The 20,578-nt window shown below is 36.9% G+C and overlaps 1 protein-coding gene across 1 annotated transcript in view; it reads right to left on the bottom strand.

The window, feature by feature from the left end:
* FREM3 (FRAS1 related extracellular matrix 3) overlaps positions 1 to 20,578 on the bottom strand; it is a 73,429-nt gene that overhangs the window by 20,304 nt on the left and 32,547 nt on the right. The window contains exons 3-9 of the mRNA XM_009922177.2: positions 19,318 to 19,464; positions 16,681 to 16,911; positions 16,301 to 16,426; positions 13,056 to 13,307; positions 3,982 to 4,131; positions 1,552 to 1,761; positions 147 to 344 (exon numbers count right to left, since the gene is read on the bottom strand). Of these exons, the coding sequence (XP_009920479.2) occupies positions 147 to 344; positions 1,552 to 1,761; positions 3,982 to 4,131; positions 13,056 to 13,307; positions 16,301 to 16,426; positions 16,681 to 16,911; positions 19,318 to 19,464 (1,314 nt within the window). The remainder of the gene's footprint in view (positions 1 to 146; positions 345 to 1,551; positions 1,762 to 3,981; positions 4,132 to 13,055; positions 13,308 to 16,300; positions 16,427 to 16,680; positions 16,912 to 19,317; positions 19,465 to 20,578) is intronic.

The following is a 20,578-nucleotide window of genomic DNA, read 5'->3' on the forward strand; positions in this document are numbered from 1 at the left end:
GTCCTGTGCCACCTTCTTCATCCACAGAAGCTCAACTGGCATAACAACTCCCAGAATGTCCTGGAGGTCTAGCTCTTATTTACCATCAGATTACCTGTCAGACAAAAGTAACACATTATTTTCAAATTCCAACGGGAAAAGCTTACCTGGGAGAAATACCACTATAGAATCATCTGTATTTGGCCTCTCCTTGTAGTCCATCATAACTTGGGCAGAACCCTGGCGAGTATAGCAACGCACTGTGGATTTATGGTTAATGTCACCGCTTCGATAAATGAGGGCCAACAGCTGTTCATCTTTTTCATTTGCCATGTACATTGGTTCTTTGAACTGGACTTTGGGTACTGACAACAGAACATGTTACACAAGTTGAAAAGGACCCTCACACACGGGCAGCAAATATTAACCATGTTCCTCGATTAAAAAAAAAAAAAAAAAAGTAGTAGTTTTCTTTAACTTAGCATTTTATTTGTTAACTTTTTACAACAATCTGAATAAGGTTCAGATTTACACATGCTTTTTAAACAAGGATTTTGAATGTAGAAGAATTCAAATACTTTCCTGGTCTACAGCAACTAATTTCCGACTTAGTACTAATTCTGTCACAAGTCTTCTCACAGTAGCTAGGACTCTTAAAAACAGCATTTGAGCCATTTCTGAGCTGTGAGATTATTTTCTATAAAGCAGTCTCTTTTACCTTTGATGCAGAGAGGAAGTAGGTGCACATACCACAAGGCCAAAAAGGGGTGGTGACCACAATTCTATCTCCACTGAAGTCCGTATCATACTTTGCACTGACTTCAACAAGTATTTCACAGTGAAACTGTAACTGCTCTTCTGAGTTCTGTTTGAGAACGAGCTTTCTAAAACAATATAGCTTCTTTAAGTCTTTGAAGTGCAGTGAATTTGCAGAAACCTGCGACTGCTGAGAGTCAGCTTGGTTTATTTACCAAGTGCTGGAGAACCTCTAAATGGTGCTGTGTTGAGTGTTGTTTGCTTTTAAAGTTTTACACCTACCTTTTTTCCCTCCCTTAATGCCCCCCTAGTAGAGACAATACACTTACAGCTTCATGCAGTAGCTTAAGCATAAATATCTGCATAATTACTTGAAAAACTTAGCTCTCCACAATTTTTGGTGTTCAAATAACTACTAGGAAAAAAAAGTTTATTCCCTATGGGTTCTCTACCTTCAAGATGAATATTCATTCAAACAAATCGCCTTAATACACCAGGCATAAATAAATGTACTTTTAGCTCATGGCACAGTTCCACTATTATATTAATTTGTCCAAAACAGTATCTTCAAGTACACAATGAGACGGAAGACAAGCCAGAGTAAAGAACCTGCACTATAGCCCTATGTTCCAACTTCAGGTGTAGCACACAGCTGTTAATCTTTATAACGTAGTTGGGGTAAATGATATATCACAGCACTTACACCCACAGTAATTTATGCTACTGCCAAAAGAGCTCTTCCACCTTCTAAGTGCACTTAAAACACTAGAAGAAAAAACCCTTGATAAAAATCTCCCCTGCCCTCTTTATGCTTACAGTCAGTGATGGTGTCATTGATAAAGATAGTAGTTTTGCTAGGCTCTCCAAGAGCTGCATTCACCGGCATGCAAAGAACTAGTTCAAACTTCTCCGGACCTTCCAGAATAGGCTGGCCCAAATCATCAAGGATGATCGCTCGAAACACTTGCATGTTGACTCCTGGTGTAAAATCCAGATTATGGCTGATGCCCACATAATCAACTCCAGCTGTTTGGGAAGCAACAACACTTGTACAGTCAGTTACTACTATATGTTAACATTCACCTGTACATTTGTGAAACATGTTTGCGGCTGTTTCTATTGCTGCCCTGGAGAAAATTTAATTTAGATTTTTGTCACATGCAAATAAATTTGGGAACAATGAACATACACTGCAACACACACACACAAATACATATCTGGATCATCATTTACTCTTTATGCCATCAGCACAATTAAAACTTGTTTAAGATCCCTTAAACTGCAAAGTAACAGGCTACAGCCTCAACAACACGCAACAGACCTGATGATCACAGCAATTTAACCCTTTTGCTCCACTCTAGACTACATACATGAGGTTTTACTTAGCTACTTACCTTTAAAAGACCAGAAGTCTGTCCCAGAGTAATTCCAGCTGATACCCTAAGAAAAAGTGTCTTGCACTAGGCTAGATGACTGAGCTTGAAAATTATGCTGTTACCACTGTCTCATCACTAAAAGAAGCAGGCAGCTTGAGTGCAGGTGAAAACGCCTAGAATGACTTTTTTTTTTGGTGTGTATGAGACTATTAAATCTAGACTGGAAGTTGTATAATGACTTCATGCCTTCCTTTCGTTTGTGTCCCATTGTTTCACTGAGATTCTGACTATTTCCGTAATTTTTCATTCTTTTTAACCAGAGTGTTCCTCCCTATCCCCTTTTAAACATTCTACTTGCTGTTTGTAATGACAGCAATTCTTTCCCTTCTTTGTCACAGTATGTTGCAATTTACATACTTAGCAGCAACTGTGCCTTTTTCTTTTACATGTCATTTTGCAGCCTCTGGATTAGAGACAAGAAACACTTACCTGCATAAAAGCTGACCTCCCTGGTCAGCTCTGTACGTTATGAAGAACCACAATTCTTGCACAGGTTTTGTTCTTTCCTTAATCAAACATTGTGTGCATAGGCATTTCATATGCAACAGTATTAGTATTTTTTGTGTGTGTGCAAAAGTCTATAAATACTTGAAATTAGGAAAAGATTGAGTGAAAAGGATAGTTTTTCCAAATCTTGTAATTAGACTTTAACAGAATACAAGATTAGAAATGCAAGATTAGTTTGCTACTTTATATACAACACAAAAATCCTGTAGGACCCAATCATAATTCTTCACCTAAAAAGTGAGTCTTCACATATTAATCACATACATTGTCTATTTTGCTAACTAATTCTCTGTTCTTCATTAACTGTAGTCAAATTCTATTTTCATATATGTACATTATAAGTTAATTAACCGTCTCTTCAATCATACATGCTGCATTACTAGTTGCTGTAATTCTGTGTTATTTTGCTAGCAAATCTGATAATCTATCACATACATATTAAGAAAGACAATTTTGCTTTTAGCTTGATTAATCTGAAAATTTCCGAAGCCTTATCTATCTCTTGCCAGTGTGTCGTCAATTTGTTGGGCTGAACAGAGAAATTCTCATTAATGCAACTGATTCCTTGACACCTTAAGGAGCTATAACTGCTCCTTAAAATTAATATAGCAGCTAGCAAGTCAAGCAGCATATTTAAACAGCACTGCAAAATTTTGGCCAGCCTAAATATTCCCAAAGTCTGATAGGGAAAATGAGTTTTGATTGGGACTAAGAAACAAAAAAAGGGTTTTACAAAGACAGTCCCCAGATTTGGGGTATTTTGGGTCAGTGTTGGACATTAGAAAATCCTTGGAAATCACGCTGGTGGTGCCTTCCAGAATTTCTCTCCAGAGTAACTGAGAGACCCTAAAATCTCAGACACACCAGCTCTCACAGATAAACAAAGCTTCCTTGGCTAATGTACTGATAGCATCACTTCAGGGCAACCGCAGATATATGCTGTAAATTCAATTTTATTCCAAGGAAACACAGTGCTATAAAGACAATACTCTCTCTTTCACTCCAACTGTTTCTCCCACTGTCTGCCATCAGTTAAGGTGCGACTAAATTAACGATCATTTTATTCACATCCATTCTGCAGTCTCCAGCAGAAAGCCAGTGAGCTTAGCCAAGCTGTCCCTGCCACACACAACTGGGATGCAAATATTATGTTTTCTACCTGAGATATCCATGTCTGATGTCTTTTACTTAATTTTTTCACCCCGTATATACACTGAAGATCAATAAGAGTGAATGCCAGATGTCCCATTTTCATGCTCACATACTCTAAAGCAACCTGAGGATATTTTTAAGAGTAACTCACCCTCTGCTGACACTGGTTCTGTTTTTCTGGAACGCACCATGACAGAAGCTGCTTTGGACAGGTCTGTTCCAGTTCTCCAGACGTGAATCTCCACGTAACCAGCACTTTCATCCACTTGATATTGAGTGTTACCAAAGTACACAGCAGGTTCTAAATGCAGAGAGAAACACATCTATTTTTGAAAGAGCCTCTTTTGACCTGCTCTTGTTCACATGTATATTTACTGCTTAAACTCTCCAGTCTGACTTTTAGTGCTCAAACTCTGCAGTTTGACTTTTAATACGTTAACAATTTTAATATGTTAACAATTTCCCCTGCAAATCCCCATAATATCTACTGTCCACTTACATAAATATTATTACGCACCTGCCCACCACTTAATGTAAGGGGTTTTTTATCCTTTAAAAAACAAATGAAATACTCCTTGAATTAAGTAAATAAAGTGTTATATCTACATATTTTTGATCTTATCTGCAACTGACAGAGATCTTCCACAGCCAGCTGTTTACCTTACCATCTAAAATAAAACAGCCATTTGAAAAATTGTGACTACACAGCATAACACAGACATAAGACATGGGATAGTTCTTCCATTACAGTTTTAAGTAAAACAAGGCAGAAAATCTTTTTGAAATCTACTGTTAAAGGAAATATATACCTAAATTACCTTCCCCTAAAAGATAAAGGCGGCTTGCAGTATTTCAAGAGTTTAGACTTTTTTTTTTTTTAATTGTTTTCAAAGCATACATTTGATATGGATGTGGCATACTAAAGGGTTACAAGCTGTTTTTTTTTTTTTTTTTCTTTAGTGTGGTAAACTGACTTTAGTTATTCATAGGGATACAAAAAGTTGCACAATCCAGGTCATGGAAAAGGTCAATATTAAATTGGGTTTAAGCAGACTCTGTTGTTTAGCGTAAGAGATCAAACATCACAAGACTGTCTCAAACTAGCGCCAATTTAGCCGCCTGTCTGAATACCCATCAAGAAGAATGAAGCAGCACACACTGGAGACACGTTATACCTGCTGCTTTTACCAAGTAATGGATAGAGTCTGCTAAATTCAATACATGGCCTCCTTTACTTTTGTCACCTAAACAATAGTAGGCTTTATCTTGCTATCAGTATTAATAAAGCCTGACACATTTTGTCTGTGTTGCATATTATTACTAATCTATATTAACACAATGCAGAGAATCTCTCCAATACCACAGCAACATTATTTTAGCACAATGGCCAATATCTTCTTTAGTAGAACCGCTGCAGTTGCACAAAAGCCTGGCACTCATCTAATACGCTGCACTTCTATTGTACCTCTTGGGGAAATTCAAAGAACTCTGAAAAGCTTTAGAAGTCGTGATTGTTGTCTCCTACAGCTGGGGAAATGGGAGCTTACACCAAGGTCCATAAAGAGTTTTTTACTTTTGGTTATCTTGTTTTCCAGAGCTCAGTTTATTACTGAGCTTAAAGCCATTTTTAAAGAAGGGACAGACAGTTTCCAATGACTCAATGTGCCAAGTAGAGCACAGAAAAATACACAGGCTTTTCTACATAATGTGAGGCAACTCAATTAATAAGAGTGCCTCTTCCTAGTAGTAATTTTTTACATTCTGGATCTCACCTTCCCAAACCTAAATAAATGTTCTTTTGCAAATGGGGGAGAATATCTAGCTGAGTTCTTTTGTCAACAGGGACAGACAGCACTGCTCAGCTAATTAAGAATATTATATTTGCCTAGAGGCACTATCTGCTTCCTCCATGTATATATAAAAACATCAGAACACCATCTGGCCCTAAACCTATATGAACCTTGCCACTCCAGCTTGCAGCACCTTTGGATACTTACTGTAATTTTCTTGAGCCACTGAACTGTGAACCTTCACATTACTTTACCATCAGAGCAGACCCTGATAATCACAGACTTGCTGCAGAAGCAGACGAGGTCTTCAGCACACAATATTAAGGAAGGTACAAGTGTTCCAAGCAGGACTGCATTAATATTTATTTTCAACCTTTTGATAAATTACCTTTAAACCGGCTAAAACAATATCTTCCTTAGACAGCCCAGCAGGATGTCTGACAAAGCAAAGCTTTTGCATGCAGAACTCAAGAGAAAGGTTAGAGAATGCAACTAGACTTGGTGATGGGTTAGATAGTTTAACAAAACACAAAGCTCTTTGAAAACATGTTTTTTTGAGGGACAGATCTATTCATCAGGACTGCAGGGGATTGAAGATGTTAGCTTTCTTCTTGAAAAATTTCAAATTTTGAAGTATTGTTTTGTTTTAAGAAAAAGGGTATCACAATTGAAAGTCAAACTGAATGTCTCATTTTATGTTAATTAAATATTTCAAGCTTTTTTCAAAGAAAATTTTGCTTTGCCTAAAGTAGTACCCCAACACAAATTTTTCTCCCCACCTTCCTCCCACCCCTCCAATCAGCAGTTCTAATGATCAGTTATTTGCTAGTTTTGGCATTTTTCCCCCTGCCATGACAGGTAAGAGTTTGAAGACAATCACATTCCCTTCCCACCGGCTATGCATTTTTCACTATTGAAGTCTTCCCTACATGGTAGGGAGAACAGTAGGGGTCTAAATATCCGAACTTACATGCCTTTTTGTCACAGCTAATGGATTATCAAGTGACTAATGATGCCCTATGAGTTGTTACAGTTCTGTTTAACTAACTTGTGTAAAGCACTGAAAGACTAATCCTTCACAAGGCAACGGCAACACTCCAGGTTATATCGGTGTCACTGGGACCAGGATCCTACTTCAACTAAGTGGCCAGAAAAATCACTGGGGTCCCCCACCAAGAGTGGAAAAATCATTTGGAAAAACACAATTTGACAAAAACTGCTACAATTTTGGCCACATTTCATGAAGCTGATCACTGCAAAGTATTCACTCTGGCAAGACTAATCAAGAATCTTTGTAATTAAAAGACAATTATTATTGATATTTTTTAAAATGTAAAAAAAATTTGTAATATAATATTGTCTATTCTTTCCCATTCCTTCTTCCCCTCTGGAAGAACTGTCCAAGATTCTAAATTTAGCTTAAAAATTAGACTGGTTAATTTTCTCTATTTACATAGGAATCTGCTTTCAAATATCAGAAGTCCATCAATTTCCCTTAGGCACAGTTTAATGGATTTTCAAGTACAGGTTGTAAATTCTTTTGAAGTTTTAAGAGACCAGGCAGTTACGCTTACTGCAGTCCATGATAACTATCTTGAATTAGCCTTTAAATACCAGCCTCCTTAATTGGAAGAGTAACTTTTTCCCCCCCTTGAATGTGTGTACTGTGTCTACAACTATATGAACTGTAGCGTTGTAACTTCAGATGTCAGTGCTGCTCCTTTTGATAACAAGTTTTTTGTTTTGAAATATGGCTTAGGGAAATGCAATCATCAGTCATACCATTCTTATTACAGTCATCTTTCCCATTTCTATTATAATCACTGTAATTTGTCATCTTAAATTGTGCTAAGCTTTTTATAATTCTCCTGCTGAGCACTTGAAATGCTTGCTGCAATGATCCAAAGTTTCTCAATATTATTGTATTAACAATGAAAACTACTGAGTAAGCAAATACTTTTGTTCATTTCCAGCACAAGCAGATGAAAATAAGGTAAAAAAAAGTATCTCTATAATTCTTTTTTTTTTAACCATTCAGATGAACATTTCCCATATAAATATAGTACAATGAGAGAAAATTGTTCCTTAGATACTGTGACCAGTGAAATATTCAACAGCATTTTCTGTGTCTTCAGAGTTTCTGAATGCCCAATCTAGATACACCTACTCTCCCCCAAACAGTAGGGATAATAAACATCAGTCAATGTGCTATTAAACATAAAGGTCCAGCCCTCAAGGAAGACGACACTTGTGACTCAGTTACTACAGGGAATTAATCACTTGCCTCTGAAACACAATCCATTCTTATTATGGGGCCCAAAGAAAACCTCTGTACCCTTTAAATTCTATCAAGGCAATGTATTTTAAAGATACCTTATTCAGGACTGTAAAAGCGGATACATCAAGTCAAAAAAAAGGAAAAAAAAAAGGAAGAAAGAAAAGCATTTTTAGAAGTGGAGATCATTCATGTATTTATACTCTTTTTTTTCCCTTTTAGGATGGTCAATAAAGAAATCATTACACTAATCACTAAACATTTAACTAAGAAAGCAGAACAGCATCTGAGCTAACTGGTAATCTTTAGTAAACAATAGTGATTTCAATCATGAAATGCCATAAGCTATTAATTTAAAATAATTTTTCCTTTATAAAATAATAGGTCTAAGTGTTAGTTTGGCCTGGAAAGCCAGCCAATTTTTTTTAAATTTTTTTTTTTAAGCTGTGGTCCTGAAACCTGTTCTACCTTTGATGCCACTTAAACACACAAGCAAAGAGGTAATGTGCATTTTCGCTTGCTTAGAAAACCACAAGCTGTTTGCACGTATTTCTTCAAAGCTGTTTACTGTAGAACCGGCCCCTTTGTTCAGCTAGACAGGGACAGAGTGCTCCCAGGCACACATGTTATAGGAAAAAGATACACAACTCGGAGCTTACTGGCTTACCATCAAGGGTCTACTACAAAATCTGCATTGTTCTCTGGCTTGGAGACACCCTAGATCAAAGGATAGACTTTGTCTTGACTATTAACTTGCTGTTTCTTTTTAATTCTTGAACTAACTCTTCCCTTCATTTAAATGTTACTATGATGCTATGAGAATGGGGAGTAATAATTAGTTTTAGAGATATTTAAAGTTCTAAACTTTTTCATGCACTAAGCTATATGAAACTGGTGACTCTGAAGGCTCTTGAGACCTAATTATAAGTTGTTTCTGTTTTTTTATGGGCAGGTAACATGACTCTATGAGGAGCTATGGATCTTCACTTGATGCAGTCTGTGGCAGGCCTCTCCTTATGACATTGACAACAAAATTTTAGGACTCTTTTATTTATAAAGAGTTTTCTCTTTAAGGAATCCCTAGGCATATGCCTCAAACCATACTTCAAGCTTTGATCAATGCCTTCTTCCATATAATGCACAAACCTTATCACAGCTGAGTAGAGATGGTAGAAATTTGAATCCTTCAGATGCTAAATAGGGATAAGTTTCTACAGTTGTAATGTGAGAGATGAAAATAGCCCCACATACAGAACTAATACTGAAAATTTTAATGCATTTCATAGGAAAAAAAAGTCACTGTAATGTGTGCTTTATTTTCCAGTATAAGGTCATTATGCAGAAACATTTATTTAAAAATGCAGCAAGGTAAGGCCCTTCAGAGAGGGAGACCTAAGTAGAATATATGTAAGAAACCTCAAACCCTGAAACAATAAACCCAAGAAACTGCTTTCTCCTCCAGCCTCACACACACACAGCACCATGGATACCAGTGATCTCACAAGTTTTATGAAGCTCTTCTAAGACATCTCAACAGAAGAGCCAGCAAGACAAAAATAATTTCCATTCCTCCCTGTGCTCTGGTATTGGAGTTTCAAAATGGGAATAGTGACTAAGAGAACTTAAAAACGTTTGAATGCCTGGTATTTATTCCACCTTACAGCAACTTTATCTTGATAGAATGTTTTTTCTGAAGTATGTTATATACTTTGTGAATCATTCTGTATAAATATTTAAACAGCAGTAGTTCCACTAACGCAAACTCTAACATACCTGACTGCTTTCCCTGATGACACTTTAAGTGGCTTTCCTTCCTGCTGTAAAGCTTAATGTGAGTAAAACCATTTCAGATCACTTAATATAACTAATTCTTCAACTTCCACTGATATGCGGCAGCACTGAAATGATTGACATTAAAGTTGTAGCATTTACATACAGCTTTCTTTGGCCTAAGAAACCCAAGCCTTTTGTCTCCAGAAGTTCTTTTTTTTTTTTAATTGTTGACAAGAAATATATTTGTTACTTCAAAGCTTACTAATGTTAAGCAATACCAATACTAATACCAAGCAATAACCTGCTTTCTTTGTATTTGAGTATGTCAGAGAGTGTTCACAGAATCTCATCATGGGTAAACAAAAGAGCAAAATAATCAGTCCCAAATTACTTTTATTTAGAAAAAGGGTGAGAAGTATTTCCCGTGTTGCTTGCCATAGCAAGGAACACATTCATACTGCATGTATCTCTGTATGTGGTCATAGCTGCACACTGTCAAAAGGCCTTATCTTGCTATCAACAAAACCTCCATTGACTGCATTGAGGTAGTCTAACACTTCTGTAGGTATTTAAGTACTTATGATGTAATTATTCAAGCTTATCTGCTATATTGCCCTTTACTCAATCCCAGTTATATTTTTATCATCTGCACTTACAAATAAAGGGGTTCAGACCTCAGAGCTGAGGTCATTACACATGAAGAACTATGCCTAGTACTTTGCTGCAGGGTTACCTACTTTTTATTTGAACTGTTAAGCAGTTCATAAAACTAAAATTGTGGAAGTCGTGCCGGTATTATGGACATTTTTGTAAAAATTTGTAATATAAAAAAGCCTACAAATGCAAAAAATGTGTATCATGTTCCAGGTTCATTTATATTAAAGCTAGTCATGGCCTGAATCAATATTAATTTATGCTGTGTATGGTCACTTATCCATACAAGTAGTTTTGGAACACTATCAGGTCTTAATAAAAAAACCTATGCATTTTCCTTTTCTTTTTCTAGGGCTGGCTAACACAGGATTACTGTTATCGCTTAATGCTGGGAATAATTCTATTAATATATATTTTAATCTTTGTCTCTCAATTTCTTTCTTTTTCTCCTTGTAGGGTTCTCTAGTCCTTGTTGTTAAAGGCATCGCAGCGCACCTCATCATGACTAACTTGACCAAAGGATTGTGCAAATGCAGTCAACATCCCGTATCGAAGCTGTGCTCAGCTTTTTTCTAGATGGAAAGAGGCACTTTCAGGCTTACTATTGCCTTATTCCTTTGCCGAGTCTAAAAGTCATTCCAAGTTTGGTCTGCATACTTCAGCTGTTAGCATATTGCACTTTACAATGGGAAATGTTATCTGTTTAAACGAGCTGTTTTTCCCAGTATTAACAAAAACCCCAAAGCATTCATCTTTCAGACACCACCAGGCATATGGCTATGAGATCTTCTTTTTGACTTGAATGGACTGTAGGACTATCTACTGTAGGAGTGGTAAGTATATATACTTATCCACTGTATATACACTTACAGTGCTGTGTAAGTATTAGAAATGTTTGGTGGATCAAGGTATCATTCTGCAGAAAAACAAAACTGGTGAAACTTTACTCTTTGAAACTTAAATTTTACACATTTGAGAAAGAAAGTTGTCCAGTTTCTTGTCAATCAATCCAATGCCAGCAGTCTACTTCCAGGTCAGATCAAAACAGAGTGGCAACCTGTTCCCTGCCTGTTTATTCAAAATGGAAATAGTCTTACAAAGTGATGTATTCTTAAGGGACTTTTCATTTCAGAGCACACTCTTTAACAAATTGACCTTAAGCCCGGCTATCTTTCCATATGACATAGGCTGAGTTCAGAATTACCCTGAATTTATCGGATGATAGGTTGTTAAGTATTTTGCAGTAGAAAGCTTTGTAACAAAAAAAAAAAAAAAAAAAAGCAAGTGAATATATGATAACCTATCAAAGTTGTATTGAAAAGAAGGAGCATGATAATTTTCTGTCAATTAATATAAAAAAAAATTATCTATATAGTAATTTAGCTTTATATATATATATGAAATAATTTTCTACCTATTAAAAACTGCATAGAAAGAAGTTTTGATCTGCTGATAATAAATAATTTTGTTTTCCATGAAAATAAAAATCTGGTCATTGAGCCTGGTAAGGAAAACAACTCTTTCTTTGCCACAATGGCTTAATTTTGCATTATTTTCTCCCTACTCTCTGAAAAGGATAAAGAAGCCTTTCAACAAATCTCATCAAGCTGAAGATCATGATACTCTTATTAACTTCATTCTTATGGCAAATTCACTTCTGATGTAAATCCTTTGGCCCCAGAGAAATTACATCAGTGATTATTTTGGCCCATTTATATGTTCCATTTCAGGAAACAACATTTTCCCCTCATCAATTTGACTGTGTCTCTTTTGACTAGTTGACTTCTGCAATACATACAAAAGGGTAGAAATAAACAGTAGCTAATAGAAATACTCTCCTAGATCCTTAGCTTCTTGCTTTTCTTCATATAAGAGAGTGAAAATTACTTTTTTTATGACAGAACACAGAAATCAGCCCCCAAATTCTCATTATTTATGAAGTTAATCAAAAGCTCCAAAGAATCAGCTCAGTATAGCTTAAATATGAAGCCTGACCACTATCGTATATCATGGATTTGCCTGATCACAGTACAAAACTCCTGCCTTATTCAGCACAATTATATTCACAAGACTGGATTAGCAAGAAAGATTTAGACAGAGACTAAAAGAACAAGCAGAAGTATGACGATAAGGTACATGGCTTTTCTTCTGCTTCTGTCCAATAGTATCAATTCTTGAATTGAATTGTGTGTCTCCAACTTTATAATAAAAAAGGAAGACTCGCATTTCTACCTTAAAAGTGCACTAATCTTGACACACTGGGAATTACTGTGCATGCCAAATTAGCCTCTATTAACTAGTTCTACTCTTTAGCTTTATCTGATAGCCTACAAATTTTTTCATCTATAATATTGTCACAAAACTAATCGTATACCTGTGTAAGCTACTGTATTCACAGACTCTGCTACAGTAACAGTAAATCTAACCCTCACAGATCTACCTCAGAGTAATAAAGCAGCCATCTAGTCCTATGCCAGTAAAGAAAATAAAATCTAATCCTCAACTCCTGCTGCAATAACAAAACAGTGTAAGCCAAAGTGCATGATACATATTTACATTGTATCTTAAACATAGTTCATGTGTGTTCTGCCAGTTTTTCTACTGAGTAAGCAAATCCTAGACTCATGTTTTCTGCTGTTTAAAAAACAAAAACACAGTGGAAGAGATTATTTAATCAGTAAAACTTCCACAGAGGAAAGTCCCAGCAAAACAAAATTGCTTCTTCATACTCACCATCATCTGTGTCAGCCAAGATTATTACTTTCGTGCTTGGGAATTCAGTGCCAATTTGGCCACCCACTGGCACGCTCAGAGAAATATTGAAGGTCTCATCTTCCTCATACAGGGAATCATCAATAATGATAATACGACAGATTTTCTCAGTCTCACCCTTATTAAAATGAACAATGCTGCTATGATCTTCAGGACGTGAGATGTAGTCAGAGTAAGACAAGACAGTGGATTGTACTGTGCCAGTAGCAGAACCTATGAGGAGAGAGGACAAAAAATGAATTAGAGGGACTCAGGACTTTAAAGAAGTGGAAGAACAACTGCCCTTTGAATGCAAAAAACACAGAAAAAATATTTTGCTGGAACTGACTAATAAATGTGCTTTGGTAACAAGTGAAGCACAGTAAATTCTTCCTATTTATAATCACAACTTTTCCAGTAGCAAAGTGGCTCAGAGGGCTCTTATTATCACCCAGCACCCTCATGAAACCATTCCTGCTCCCAATTCACTACTATCTCCAGTTATCCTGACTCAACTTTTTTGTGGGGCTGCACTTCAACCATGTGAGAGAAGTGAGTCAACTAATTAAAAAAAAAAAAGCACCTCTCAAAAATATGCTTTGATACAAATTATGTAGAGCACAGCCCCACCAGCAGTTCAACGGTCACAATAAAAAGAAATTTTGTGAGGGAAGAAGAATCCAAGAGCAGTTAGGAGAGGCAAGGGGCAAACCCCCAAAACAGGTTTTGCTGTTGAAAGATGAGGATGTGGAACTACACCCAATTTAACAATCACACACAACTGACCACATTTCGTAACATTTGCACCGAAAAATGGCAAGGTGTTTTCCCTTTTCACTTCTACACACTACTCCTTCATGGATCAGAATGCCTATGAAAGTCACCGGGACTTTAGGACGAGGACTCTTCCTGAACAAATGAATGCGAATTTGAACTTCACATTTACCTCATTGGGTGATTCTTAGAACGTGGGGGGGAAAAAATCACTCCCTCTTAGTTCTGCTCTGTTCATTTGTGTGAAATACTTGTTAAAAACAAAGTAGGGCTCAAATGCAATACGAACCTAGGAACTGCTGTGGATTTGCACTACCAGCATCCTTGTAGCCAATTGGGATGTTACTACCTGGTTGAGTGCACTGCTAGATGGCTGAAAACCGGCTATATCACCAGGATTAAAGAGCGGTGGTGAATAGTTTGTACTCCACCTGAAGGCCAGTTACAAGTGGCGTTCAGCAGCAGCCTACTCTGGCTCCGCAGGGATTTTCAGGGGACAAAAGCCTGAGCAACCCTGTCCCACCTCACAGCTGCCCCTGCTTTGAGGAGCAGATATCAAGGTCCCTTCTAACCCACGTAATTCTGAGTACATTAGGGGGCCTGATTTTCAGAGGTCTTAAGTATGCACAACATGCATTGGTTACCTTCCTTTACCATGGCCAGGGGTTAGTAATGTGTCCGACACTTATTAAGCAGGCTGAGAAAGATTAAATGAGAGACAGCGTCATGTTTACCATGCTTATCATGTTTAAAACTTTGAGAAAAATTATTTTACTGCAGGATGTTTATGAAAAACACAGATCATGACAATTACAGCAATTGTGCATTTGGGTAAATGGTTAGCATTATTAAGGCCAGACAGATTGACAACCTACAAGGACAAAAAACCTTAAGTAACTAGGTAAGATTTTTTGTGCCTCAACAGACAACAAAAGAGGGGAAAATTCTGTAAGCCCTTATAAGTCACTGATGAAGGAACAAACGACCTCTGAATGCCCGACACTCTGAAGATTCCTGCCAACCACTCAGGCTGACTCCTACAGGTAAGGGTATAATAGAAACAAAAGATGTTAAAAGGATTTTCTGAACCAGAAGTTTAAGTAAGCCACAGAACTGAGGATGACCCACCATTTTCCCTGCCCATGAAGCACACAGAAAGCTGGTATCTCAAGCTATGACTAGGTGATAGAAGACTTCTATATGAAAACCAGTTTCTTCAATCAAAGCTTTAATATTTCACTGCTTAGGATAAATGCTAGCCTCTATCTTAAACCTGGTTTCATTTATAAATGCCCATTACCTTATCTTTATTAAATATACTTTTGAATGCACATTTTAGTTTTGATTAAGAGTTATCTGATATATTTAATAATATCTAGTATTTTTACAATATGTAATAATTTCTCTCCTCTGCCATCTCGCTTTTTCAGTTTATAACAGGCTTATTTTGTAGTCAAGAACTGTATTTGGAAAACTTAACTTTCAAATGAGTTGAAGAAAGAATCATATTATCAATTACCTGCCTGTATTAACTATAGTATTTGAGTGACTATCACCATGCTGAAAGTCAGCGCACGACCACAAACTTACATTCACACATCTCTGAATATCCAAGTGAAGACAGGATGGTGATCTGAACTTTATAGCTGGCTTCTAACCTAATCAAAACCCCCAAATCTCATTTGATTTTAGAAATGGTTTAGTTCTAAATCTACATGTCTGTGGTTCATGACCAACTCCGTACATCACCTTCTTTGATAACACAGATTCACAAATGAGATAAAAAGCATTATTAAGACCGATCATTGCTTCATGCAGCCTTCTGTGTCAGTTACGTTAAAACAAAAAGTGATATTCAATGCCTGTAGTGTGTCAATTTTGAAATATTAGTTCTTGCTGAATCAGCTGAAGCCCTGACTTGCTTCTTCCAGCTACACAGTCAAAAAGCAAAACACTGACAACAGGAAAAGCCCCACAATGGGGACCTCAGTTCTCATTCAGGGTATATACAAATGTGCAGTGATCAGTGAGATCCTCAACAACAGGAAAGGTACAGGGTTTAAGACTAGCAGAATCCTTTTTTCCCCTCTAAACAACCACTGCAGGGACAGGCATTTCCTCTTCAGCAGGAAAAGCTGCAGGATAAAAAAATCGTGCCTCTTCGAAAAAAGGTATACATATATGTATACATGTACATACACAGGTATACCCATATATGTGTACGTACATGTATACATATATATGTGCATGCACACACACACGCACTCCTACATTTTGGACTTTAAAACACTTTAAGCAGAGAACTAGACACACAAGTTGCCTGCAAAAATCACTTGTTCCAGCTACTGAAGTTACTGGCAGTACTTGATGACTAAAAACTATTGCATTTGCTCTTTTACTTACCGAAACACGAATATGATGCTGAATGATCTGTTGCCCGCTATATGACATACCTTGGTGTGTAGAACAAATGACCATCAGCTCTTCACTGACATCTCCAGATCTTCTAACAGGTATCAGAAGTTCACCTATATCTTCCTCTACTCTATATTCCAGCTGAGGAATATACACTGTAGATACTGAAGAAAAACATGATAAGAGAAGCGGGGGACCAAGGTTGAACACCTCTATGACATTATACACAGGATCAATTTAGCCAGGGAAGAGATTTAACAAGAAATACAAATTCTTTGTTCAGCTAGGTGAAGCTTTAAGACAGAGCTGAACCACAAGAGAGCAAAGACAGATGAGGTACACAAGTACTCACAGGACCCACAAGTGAACAATACTGCACTTAATCACAAATTCTAAGGGAATGAGAAGTGATACATACCATCACCAGGGTCCACGATTTCAACCGTTGCTATTGCTGGAGTCTCAAGGGCAGCCATAACCGGATCAGACAGAACAATCTGGAATGTTTCAGATGCCTCATATTCATTGTCTGCAAATATCCTCACTCTCCAGGTAGCCAAAGCCTGTCCTGGATTGAACTGGACTTGTTTCTGAGATTTCCCCTTGAAGTCTTTATCCTTTACTGCTGTACCATCTTTGGTTCCAATACCTGCATAAAAATTCAGAGGAATTATTCTCCATGCATTTCAGTATTTTAATAAAATTAAAACAACCACCACCAAAAAATAGTTTTAAAATGCTAATCTGGCAGTTACTGACCTTCAGAAAAAAATAAGGATGGTTATATCACACTTTCTCTAACATTGTTGCATAGCTCATAAAAAAAAAAAAGGTAGTTAAGGTAGGGTCCTGCCAACATTTGTGTGCATAAAGAATTGTATTTGCATGAAAAATTCCATTCACCTGCTGAGCACTTAAAACCTATACAAGAATCAACAAAGTTAATAAGGCATGAGGCTATTTATCAAATATGACTGAACAGAATTGTTCAACAGGGCCAATTTTCCCATCTATATAAAAATTTGTGGAAAAAGTGTTCCAGTTATGCCTTCAGAAAAGATATATCAGCCTGTTAAGAAATTTATTTATATCAGTTTAGGTGTTCAAGGCTTCGTTGAAGGCAAAATTTAGCCACCCACATTAAAAAAAAAGAAACCAAAACCCAACTCCACTGCTCAACTCTTTCAAAGAGAAATTAATCATTGTATTTTTAGTACTTTGTGCTTACAGTTTCTGTTACTGCTCTGTATCTGTACTGTACTTAAACACATTTAAGATCTGGGAAGTTCTTTTACCACTTTTACCTGTACACTGAATAAGCCCTAAAGACTTTTGCCATCTGTCCAAGTCTTGCTTCTGCAGATGCTCTCCTAGCTAGGTGAGTAAAAACCTGGACATTTGATGTGGAATTTTAGCTCAGTGTGACAGAACAATGTTCTCAGGGTTTATTAGGTCCACCACACTATGCAAATTTGCTCCTTCTTTCCCACCCCCATTTTTTCTTCCTTGTGTAACTCTAAACTGCAATACTTAGTCACATATCCATCCTCTCTGCTGGGGTATTATCCAAGCAGAAGCTTTTTATTGTACAAGTTTAAAAGACTGCACATTCTCATCTTAATAAAAACCACAGAGGGTAGTTGCATATCCAGAAATGTGAACGTGCTTTATTGGAAACGCACGTGCAGGATGCTACAGCTGACATAAGGATTCATTCCGCTTTTGCTGCTTAATGCAGCACAAAGACTCAATTTTTTTTTTTTTTTAAATGAGACTGTATCATACAGAAAAATATATCATAGGAAGGCACTCAAGATTTTTTTAAAATACAAAGAGTTCTTACACATTTTTAAGCCTGCATATTTTTATACCTAGGTTTCTTGTTTGTTTCAATCAAAGGTGCACACATACTGGCAGAATCCAACTGTGGATGTAATGAAGCGAAGATCTGTAACTCACCATGGGGTTTTGAAATTCATTACTGCCTTTGGGTTTCAATGCAGCATTAGCTCAAATATATGAGCATCTTTTTATTAAGGTTCAAGAACAGCAATTATGAGTCACTTTACCTCCCCAGTTCAGAATGATTAATCCCTCTCAAGTCAATGGCCTACATGTTTGTTGGAATTTGATGGCTAGCAAAGAGCTTCTGAAGGCTGTGAAGTATGAGATCATTCCTAAATGATTTAGTTCCTAAATTCCCACAGTTTTTCTATTCCAGAACTGCTTAGGTTTTAAATTCCTGATTTAAGTAATACTCAGATAATAGCCCAATAGATTTGTGTTGTGCAAAGCAAATATTGTCATACCTGGGTTTAAATTACAAAAACCCTAAAATGTTAAATCTTTTTTCTTTTTGTTTTTAAATCAGAGAGAAAAAGACCCTTCTGCTCAGTGCTTCTCGAGTCGCTCCATTGGTGCAAAGACTTCTATGATTCCTATTTACTCTGCAGAGCTGTCACGATTGGGTACTCTGCTCTCCCATGACAGCACACTCGTAACTTCAGTGTGCTCTGTACCTGCCACCTCTGCTAGCAGACGACCCTTCGAGAATTTCTAGTAGCTTTCAGATTTTCTCATAGGTCAAAGGCCAGCATAACACTGCCCTTGTAAAGTAAGCAGTTGTAACTAACTTCTCCACAACTTGGTTCTGCAAGCAGAGACCAGCTACTTTAAGAACTTACTTGTTTACTTATAGCTAAAGTTAACATGTTACAAAATGCATCCTCCTGCCAAAATAAACAAAGCAGAGTATCCCAATTTCTGTTTTGTTGTCTGGCAAGTGACTTCAGGAGAAATACACTGGGCAAACAGCAGAAGTTCATTTTATTGATTTGTTCTTATATCTACTAATATACATACTCACTTAGATTTCTGGGTGGCAGCAGTGGAAAATGAAACACATAGCGACATCTGAGCAATAAAAATCTATACCACTGTCATTCTCATTATTAGATATTTATTATGTAAACAGAGGAACAAGCAACTATGGAACAGCTCCTTAACAGCTGCCTTTTCTGGCGCAAGAAGCTTCAAACAGTAAAGATTTACTTACTGATAAAAGAGGTTTCTTGCAGATATCCTCTGCGTCTGATGGCCACCTCCAGATATTTGGAGTTCTCATCTATGACGTAGTTCTCCTTCTCCAGTGAAATCCAAGCCCAGTTCAGACGAAATGGCTGGCTCTTTAACATGTTCCCCCCTGTGTTACAGAAAAAGTATTCTGAATATTACATACAGTTTGCAAAACACAGCTAGAACTCCCTGAGGTCATTGCTTAAGTATATTTGTATCACCTCAGGACAAAGCCAGTCTGTTTTTTCAGCTGCAGATATGAGGGACAGAGGTGCATCACACGTGAACCACAATGGTCCACTCTCCCAGACCTTGCAGAGTTGACCAGCACACGCCTTCCAAGAGGCTGGAGGCTAGTTCAGGGGTCACAGCCTGTGTCTTAGCACACCAGCTCCCTAATTAAGCTAACTACTAACTCTCAGAGATTACTTTTCTGTCTGGAGTGGGATTAAGCTGTGAAAATAACTCTTTGGGAGGCTTTAGGCGGGTCGCATTGTAGTCTCACATTACTGACTCTTTTTAACAATGCTAGTACGTGCCTATCAACGTCAAACATGAGCAGAAGCTGAATTCAGCATCTCCTAGTAAATGTAGGCAACATGTAGTATTACATAAGGACTATATCATTAATTATACATTGATTGATGGTGCAAATATTTGCAAATTGTGACTAGACTTCTATTCTTTGCTTTCAGGAAAATAATTTATTAAAAACAGTAGTTACTTTGTGTTACACAAAGAAAAACTGAAAAAATCAAATTATGAATGTAATGCTATTTAAAATGTACAAAGCCAACAAAATTTAGGTTGTAATTTTCTTCTGGTTTAGAAAATTAACTCTTTAGAAGTATTCTGTAAAATTCTTATGTGATCTGGCAAATCCCGTTTCCACACAACAAAGGTAATCAAATAATAACTGGTCATGAAGCCATAAGCTTCCAGCTCATTAATTATTTTTTCTAGCAAAATTAGTCATTGTGCTGCATGCAATATGCTTTGTAGTACAAGATTATAACATCTAATTTCAGAAAGTTTTTATTGCTTATAGATAATTGACAAGGTAAGAACAACAAGAAAAAAGTTCCTCACATCCAGAACTACTAAGACTCTGTCCTCCACTTGTTTGATGATTTTCCACATAATGAACAGAAATTTGCAAAAAAAAAGTACTTCAGATATGTAAGAAGCCTCTACTTACTGAAACAGACAATTTAATAAAATAGAAAATTGTATCCTGCTAG

Source organism: Haliaeetus albicilla, chromosome 1, assembly GCF_947461875.1.
Source record: "Haliaeetus albicilla chromosome 1, bHalAlb1.1, whole genome shotgun sequence".
Taxonomy (NCBI): Eukaryota; Metazoa; Chordata; class Aves; order Accipitriformes; family Accipitridae; genus Haliaeetus; species Haliaeetus albicilla.